Source organism: Haliotis rufescens, unplaced genomic scaffold (genome assembly GCF_023055435.1).
Source record: "Haliotis rufescens isolate VD_foot unplaced genomic scaffold, xgHalRufe1.0.p SCAF_9, whole genome shotgun sequence".
NCBI lineage: Eukaryota > Metazoa > Mollusca > Gastropoda > Lepetellida > Haliotidae > Haliotis > Haliotis rufescens.
This window is the reverse complement of record NW_025964383.1, coordinates 28739081-28747478: the sequence shown is the minus strand read 5'-3', so window position 1 is coordinate 28747478 and position 8398 is coordinate 28739081. Positions and strand designations below refer to the sequence as shown.

At 39.7% G+C, this 8398-nt stretch overlaps 1 protein-coding gene across 1 annotated transcript; it reads right to left on the bottom strand.

Moving 5' to 3' along the window:
• On the bottom strand, positions 1–6079 carry LOC124130966 (alpha/beta-gliadin clone PW1215-like). Its single transcript, XM_046494019.2, has 6 exons — positions 5931–6079; positions 5112–5183; positions 3827–3892; positions 2746–2843; positions 1064–1139; positions 1–498 (listed from the first exon to the last, which is right to left on the bottom strand). The coding sequence occupies exons 2-6, from the start codon at positions 5139–5141 to the stop codon at positions 460–462; spliced, it is 309 nt and encodes a 102-aa protein (XP_046349975.1). The 5' UTR covers positions 5142–5183; positions 5931–6079; the 3' UTR covers positions 1–459.
• Positions 6080–8398: the final 2319 nt, after the last annotated feature.

Below are 8398 nucleotides of genomic sequence, written 5' to 3'. Positions count from 1 at the left end.
ATGTTACACTTTATTGTTAAACACGAGTGTTATGTTTGGGACATGATTAGATGACTCTGTTCACATTCCTCATACATAATAACAGTTGGAATGAGTGAGTGAGTGAGTACGGTTTTACGCCGCTTTTAGCAATATTCCAGCAATATCACGGGGAACACAGGAAATGGGTTTCACACATTGTACCCATGAGGGGAATCGAACCCGGGTCTTCGGCTTGACGAGCGAACGCTTTAACCACTTTGCTACCCCATCGCCCAGTTGGAATTGAACTCGTTTCTTTTTTTTTGTAAATTAAAAAATCAACAAGTACATATAAAACAGTATATATGGTCTTTGATGAGGATATGGAAACATTCTCATATCACCGTCTCTGTTTACTGATTGGAGTAAACACAAACTCGACATCACAGATGATGATCACATATCTTTATCACAGGTAGACGTCCAGTTGTATCATCCTTATGCCGGGGTGATACCAAATCCTCCTTCCGTAATGCACTGGAAGCATTAAATACAAATAGTAAATATATAGCGTAAATAAACACATACCAAACTTGACATTCAAATCAAACAAGATCATGTATATACACCGAGCACGGTACTAGCTTTGAGAATACTACTGTGAAAATATTTGAAGTAACGCTAGGATCTGATGCGGCTTTGATCAATACTTGGTATTTCGTCCCCTGGAAACCTGTGATTATTGGTTCGAATCCCGGTTCGATCCGATAATGTTTCAAGGTTTGTCAGCACCATACCCGTTCTCATGGGCAAAAAATTAGTAAACGTTTGAGACTTGAATCACGTCGGGCTTTCCTCCCACATCAAGCGTAAACGCCGAGATATAACTGGAACTGTGTTCAAAATGGCGCTAAATCCAACTCACTCACTCACTCACTCAAACTCTCAGTATTTCCATAATATACGCACATGTACACTATGGTGTAATCAGATCCTGAACATAAACTTTTGTGGTTGAATATTTGTATGTTATTTATGTCGTTAATGATATGACAATACTTTATTGAATGAGTAGTTTGGCGTCCAAGTTATCATTGCTTACCAGAATGAACCACACGATGACCCAGGGGAAGAAGAGAATAGTTATGATGAGATGTAGGAAATGATTCACACGTGGTCTGAAATACGAGCAAAAATGTCATAATTAGATGAGCCTGTCATTCAATGTCAGCGTTATGTGCACCACAAATGGTATCTATTGTAGCCTCCGTGGTCTAGTGGTAGAGCGTCCGCCCGGAGAGCGGAAGGTCCGGGGTTCGATCCCCGGCCTCGTCATACCAAAAGACGTTAAAAGATGGTACTTGTTGTTACCCTGTCTGGCGCTCGGCATGAAGGGGATAAAACAAGGACTAGTCAGTATACTGTGTCTGAGCGGGATATTCATATTAAACTGCGGCATGGTATTTCAGTGTGCCAGCACTATAAAACGGCATCAGTCCGGACTAGTACAATCAGACACACACATACACACACACGCGCGCGCGCGCGCACGCACGTCGCTATATAATTGCAATAATCTTGGACGCTACGTTAAACCCCATTTCACCTCACCTATCTATTGTATAATTATAATCTGGAAAAAACAACATGTAGACCATATTGCACACCTTCTTACCTTTCATGTTTAATGTATTCATCTTCTGTTTAAATGTAACGCCCTCGAGAATGAACGATCAAATTACTTTGATAAATATTATTATGTATGGCCAACTTTATGTAAATATAAACGACGTTTATGTTCACAGAAATTAAATGTGTTGAAAAAATGTCAAAATTGATGCAATTGATATTGAATACTGTAAAGACGAAATAATTCCACAGATTTACTTTTATACCATGTCGTCATAAAAAACAGTCAAGTACTCCTTTCAGCCAGACCCCATCCCCAGCTCGTATTGTGATTATATATGCTTACGCGAAGCGATTATAAGCAGCCGGCCCTTATAAGAGGTTCGACGCTTTATGGAAAACACGTCCTTGGGATATTTTAAGAATTTTTTGGAAGTCCTAAAAGAACATTTTGCCAAACTGCTTGATTACTTGCTGAATGGGGAAGGTTGCGGTTCTGTCATACAACTGTTGATAACAGTTTCTTCTCAAACAATTTTTCTTTGACGAATATCTGATATATCGACGACATGCCTCTGCATTCAATCTTCAGGCATACTTGATTAATATGTAAGTAGTTATATTTAGTAGATTTGATCATCTGACCATGAGCCAAATTATTTGACGAGCTGGAATGGAAGTTTCATATGTACTGCTTTTTATCACTTGATAACGTTGATATATGGCAATATTCCAGCTGTATCAATGCAGTCTGTAAACACCCGAGTGTCGACCTGGCAACCTGTGGCAGCAGCATTAACAACGATCCAAGGCGTCGGAACGCAGCTTGCACCCGGCCAGGTCATACATTGTAACCACCTGATCGTGTTCAGCGTGGGATACTGGTGGCTTATCACGTCCCGGAATCCCCACAGTGCGATCATGTGTAAATGGGTACAACTCCTGGCATATGGCGCCGTGAAGGGCCGGGTGACCTTTGCCAAAATGGTACAAGTTTATTAATGCAGGATTATCCGACTTGACCTTACAGAGTTCTCGTCTTGTTGTCTTGATAACAAACACGCCCCTAATTGGTCGTCAATCATAAAAGATTATTTCATGTTCTAATATTGGTGTATATATGTAGATATATTTCTCTTGTCTTGAGTGACCCACCTCTCTACGACGACCGTCTGGGCAGGGACGGGAGCAGGGGCACTATTGTTGACCACGACAACCGACTGTTGTTGTTGCTGCTGTTGCTGGGGCATCATCTGTGGTTAAAGACAAAGGATTCACTATCAGATTTCCCTTATTTATCCATGGATGAAACGTCATGGTACAAATCATGAGTGAGTGAGTGAGTTGTGTTTAACGCCGCTTTTAACAGTATTCCAGTTATATCACGGCGTGCCAGCTTATTGTGGAAGGAAAGCCTGAAGTGATGCAGGTCTCAGACGTTTACTACTTCGGTGAAACCCACAAGCACGGGTATAGTGCTGACTAACCTAGAAAAATAATCGGGGCGAACCGGGATTCGAACCCACAATCATAGGTTTCTGGCAACTCTGCACAGTGAATCGCGGCGCCTTAGGCGACTGGGCCACCCGTGCCCCCTACAAATCATTAAAAAAGCGATAAAGTACCTTAAGTACGTGTACTTCCATCACGGTACATTGACATGGTGGATAGCGACAATGACGTCTTATGGTATGGTGTGCATTTAAACGGTATGAAATACAATAGTAGATAGTCGACCACCCTTACAAATAAACATAATCGAGATATCGGTACGTTCAAAGTTACCGACCATTCCAGGTCATGAGGTGCAAATTTAGGCAATGAGTCGCTGGCCATACTTCCGGTCGAATGACCTTGAAGATGTGACTGTGTCAAATAAGATCTTAACAAACTGTTTGCTAAGCTGATATTCTAGTTTCCTATGGTAACGATGCCACTCTAAGGATATGTGTATAACGTAAAATGATGATAAACAAAAATTCGCTTACGCGCTTCACATCACAAAGATATTTGCTATTTTCCATGAAATAAATCAGTAGTGAACTCAAGACCGTTGATGGCTGTTCTCGGGCTTTTCAAAATAAAATACATAATTTTTTACAACAACTTGTCTCAAGTGTGAATAATTGCGAGAGTATTGGTGGTATTTGTCATACCTATTTTACTTTACGTATTTAGATACCCCCTTTGTGTACTTCCCTGATTCAAAATAATGATATTAATAATAACCACTCACGTGCATGGGCTGTTGATACATCGGTTGTTGCACATACCCCGGGGGATACTGCTGCTGCTGCTGTGGCTGCAAGAAATGTACAAGTAGGTTTTCATATAACCACAAAGACAGAACATCAGCTATAGTTAACTGATGATCTGTGAACACAAATCATGAAATCAATATATGACTTAAACAGCACTTCGGGCTTTCCTACCACATAAAGCTGACACGCCGTGATATAACTGGAATACGGTTCAAGCAGCGTTGAACTCACTCACTCGGGATGTCTTATTGATTAATGCTGGCAGGATATATATCTCGCATGTGTTTGTGACGAGTATTGGGATACAGATTATTTTCAAAACGATGTATATAAGTTTGAGTTTCCGGTACTAGGCTTCATTTACTTGTGTGGAAGGTGATACGAACAATGGAAATCATATATCAATACAACAGACTGATACAATTCAATAGTTCGTTTAATGTTTATTTTACAGACTAGATCAGTTCAATGACAGGTAAGATCAACATCAGCAAGTTTAACTAAGTTCAATCGTCACCGCTGATTGTGTTGATTCGCGGCTGTTTGAGTACAGCCATTGTCAGTGACACAAATTGACACTGAGATTTCTCATTTCGCTCTACACGTCACTAATTCGCGGTGTTTGGGTTTGTAGGGGATCAGATATCAGTTCGCTGTATACTTTAAGTCGCTGCAAAGAGTTTGTTATGGATGCCCATTTAGGAGATAAATCGGAGATTCTGTAACAGTTCGTTATATCCGTTTTCTCCCTCTGTCTACGTTCGTTCTGTCCGCGTTCTACTGTACATGTGAACACGATTCTATCTTTTGATATGTGCTTATGGTGGAACAGGCATACAAAAACATTCCAAGTTTAAGAAATGAGTGAGTGAGTGAGTGAGTACGGTTTTACGCCGATTTTAGCAATATTCCAGCAATATCACGGCGGGGGACACCAGAAATTGGCTTCACACATTGTACCCATGTCGGGAATCGAACCCGGGTCTATGGCGTGACGAGCTAACGCTTTAACCACTAGGCTACCCGACCGCCCTTTAAGAAATGAACACAAGGCAATGTGTAAATATCCATATTGTGGGGCGATCGGGTAGCCTAGTGGTTAAAGTTTCGCCCGTCACGCCGAAGACCCGGGTTCGATTCTCAACACAGGTACAATGTGTGAAGCCCATTTCTGCTGTCCCCCGCCGTGATATTGCTGAAATATTGCTAAAAGCGGCGTAAAACCATACTCACTCACTATATAGTGGAGGAATCACTTACCGGCATGTACGGGGGCGGTTGCTGCTGCATTGTCTCTATAAATAGACAGTTGGACTAGTGCTTTCAGTATTTCTGAAAAGGACAACAATTATGTCTTACTTAAACATTACATCATCTCTAAAACTTAAATTGCAACTTACAAGCGAGTACTGAGTTGTGTTTACATTATTCACATACATACTTTAAAAAAAATATTGGTTTCGAATGAACTTTATAGGTAGTTCGCCAGTTCGCAATTTCACAACAATCGCACTGGAAACTAAACAAACGTATCAAGTCTTTGAATGGCACTTAGAAGTGATACACATATGGAAAAGAATTAATGGATGTCTTTGTTATGAGGAACACAACGTTTCAGAGTATATACGTATTCCTTCGGGTAATTCACCTGATGAAGGAGTAAGCATATACAGTAAACTACGGTTATAACGAACACGCTTATAACGAACTGACGGATATAACGAACTTCTTTTTTGGTCCCGACTATTTGCTGTAGTTATGCTGTATATATGCTTATAACGATCTACGGTTAAAACGAACTAAAATTAGTAGTCCCTTTGAGTTCGTTATAACCGTACTTTACTGTACTCCGAAACGTTGTGTTCATAAATTCCCTTCCTTATATGCATCACTTCTAAATGCCTTTCAAAGACTTATCACACTCAATGGGTATGCAGAAGCATCTACACGGGTGCCATGTAGAACCACTGAAAAAAACTAAATTACTATCCCCGTGCGATCTCCTTAAAATCAGATCTTAGTTCTCGCTACCGTTAATTCTCTTTTTTGTGTAATTAAATAATAAAAAATGACACTTACGTTCTTCGTTAGTTATATCTCAATTTAAGAAATGGAATTCGTCAGCACTGATCCCAGAGCGTCTGAGTATTCTATGCCGAGGTCAGGACAGGTCTGCACTTTATCAGGACACGGTTGCCAAAACAAGCCCCCAAAACAACCATCCGAGGTAACGGTGAATGTGGACCAACAATTGAGAATTACCCCATCCCTAATACCGCTGGTTAACCACGCGGTAAGCGTTAAACCGATTATGTAATATTTGGTACATCGTAAATAGTGTGTAGGTCCCAATGCTTCAGTGGTGTAATTAGCGTCAATACAAGTTCGGACAAAGGGTTTTCATTGTTGCCTTGATACCTTGTGCCTTACGATCTATACAATGTACAGCCGAACTGTTTCAGCATATACTCAATGTCCATTGACTAAAATGTTTGTTTGTTGCTTAATGCCACACTCAGCAATGTTCCAGCTATATGACGGCGGTCTGTAGATAAGCGAGTCTGGACCAGACAATCCAGTGACTGACATCATGAGTATCAATCCACGAAGTTATGATACCATGACATGCATCAGCCATGTCTGACCACCTGATCCCGTTAGTCGCCGCTTACGACAAGCATGGGTTGTTGAAGGCCAATTGTAACCCGGATGTTCATGGGTCTGGTAAACATGTATGTTTTGTAAGTGGATTATGTGAAAGACTCGCTACAATACTCTGATTTAGTATTGCCCTAATTTAACGCTATATAGTTGCTGTTTTGAGCACATTTTATAACACTATTATCTCTTGGGTGTCCACGACGCCATACAAACATGAAAATCACAAAGGAATATTGATTATTTATTTCTGAAAATTCGTTTGGAATTTCAGTGCGCCATCGTTGTGTTTTGGTATATATTATATGAAATAGAACCTGATTATAAATGGCCAACATTATCGATTCTGGCACTGAAAATGATGTATTATCATCTATGTATAAACAAAGAGACTTAACGAACACGGAATGTTTTCAAAGATACCATAGTGTTATTTTAAGTAGCTCAGTAACTTTGTTGCGTTTGTGGAATACCCGTCAAACTGTAACAAAAAGCAAGGCATTTATTTTGGAATGATGTAATGACACAACAACGCTGGTGTTTTATTAGTATGTATAGAGTCTGTATTCTGGGGAAAAATGTACCTGCCATATCTCATGAAAACTCAAAGGGAGACAACTCTTGCCGTCCTACATAAAAGTGGATATTGCTGGCCCGCTTCACATCAGGGGGTATATGTTTTCTATGTGAGAGAAGTGGATGTTATCAATGCAAACGTTTCTGTGTTCACAATCAGGCAATGGTTTTAACAAAGGAAGTGTTTATTTTTTTATTTTTTTTAAAAACAACATCTTGGGGTCACTTCAACTTTCAATGAATAATAATTCCAATTATACTTGTGAAATAAATATTTCAAATTTTCCCCGTTACTTCGATTATTTTCTTTTGTAATTTCGATTATATCTAAAAATTCGGAATTTCGAGAAAATTTCGTTGTGTTTTAGTATATATTATATGAAATAGAGCCTGATCATAAATGTCCAATATTATCGATTCTGGCACTGAAAATTTCAAATTTTTCCCGTTACTTCGATTATTTTCTTTTGTAATTTCGATTATATCTAAAAATTCGGAATTTCGAGAAAATTTCGAAGTAACGAGAAACACTTGAAATTTCGATTCTTTAAAATGAAATTAGAATAATGAGATATAATTAAAGTAACGAGAGAGAAAAAAGAAATGTCGAGAAAATAATCAAAGCAACGAGACAAAATTCGAAATTTCGATTTAAAAAAACCCATATTGATTTATTTGTAAAAACGAAACAACAATCGAAATAATTGAAGTAACGTGACAAAAATCGAAATTTCGAGAAAAATAGATATAATGATACTATCACCCATCAGACTATGGAGCGTTTATGATTGGGTTTTTCAGGTTCGAACCCCGAGGGTAATTGAAAAACACGAACGTAGTGTGTAAAGATGGAGTAAACGGTGTCTACTCTGCGACATAAAAGTAGAAAGTTCTATTTTCGCTTGGTGGGTTAAATGAAGAAGTAAAAAACGAATTCTGCGGGAATGTTTTATGGTTTATAAACTGTAGTGATACTTATTGCTACTTCCGTATTGCTGTCATCAATGATCAGTCAGTTATGCCCATCGCTTGAGACCTCGGTCCTGGGCCCCGTTCTTCAAAGCGATCTTAGCACTACGATGATCGTAAGCCTATGTTAAAGTATGGGACTTACGATCACCTTAGTGCTAAGATCGCTTTGAGGAACGGGGCCCTGGGCTGCCCTCTCTAGTTGTTTCCAGGTGTGTCCCATCTTCTTGCTGTCTGCCTCGAGGTCCCGTCGCCAGGTGTTTCTTGGACGTCCTCTTTTTCGTTTTCCCTGGGGGTTCCATGACAGCGCCTGTCTGGTGATGTTACTGACTGGCTTCCTCAGG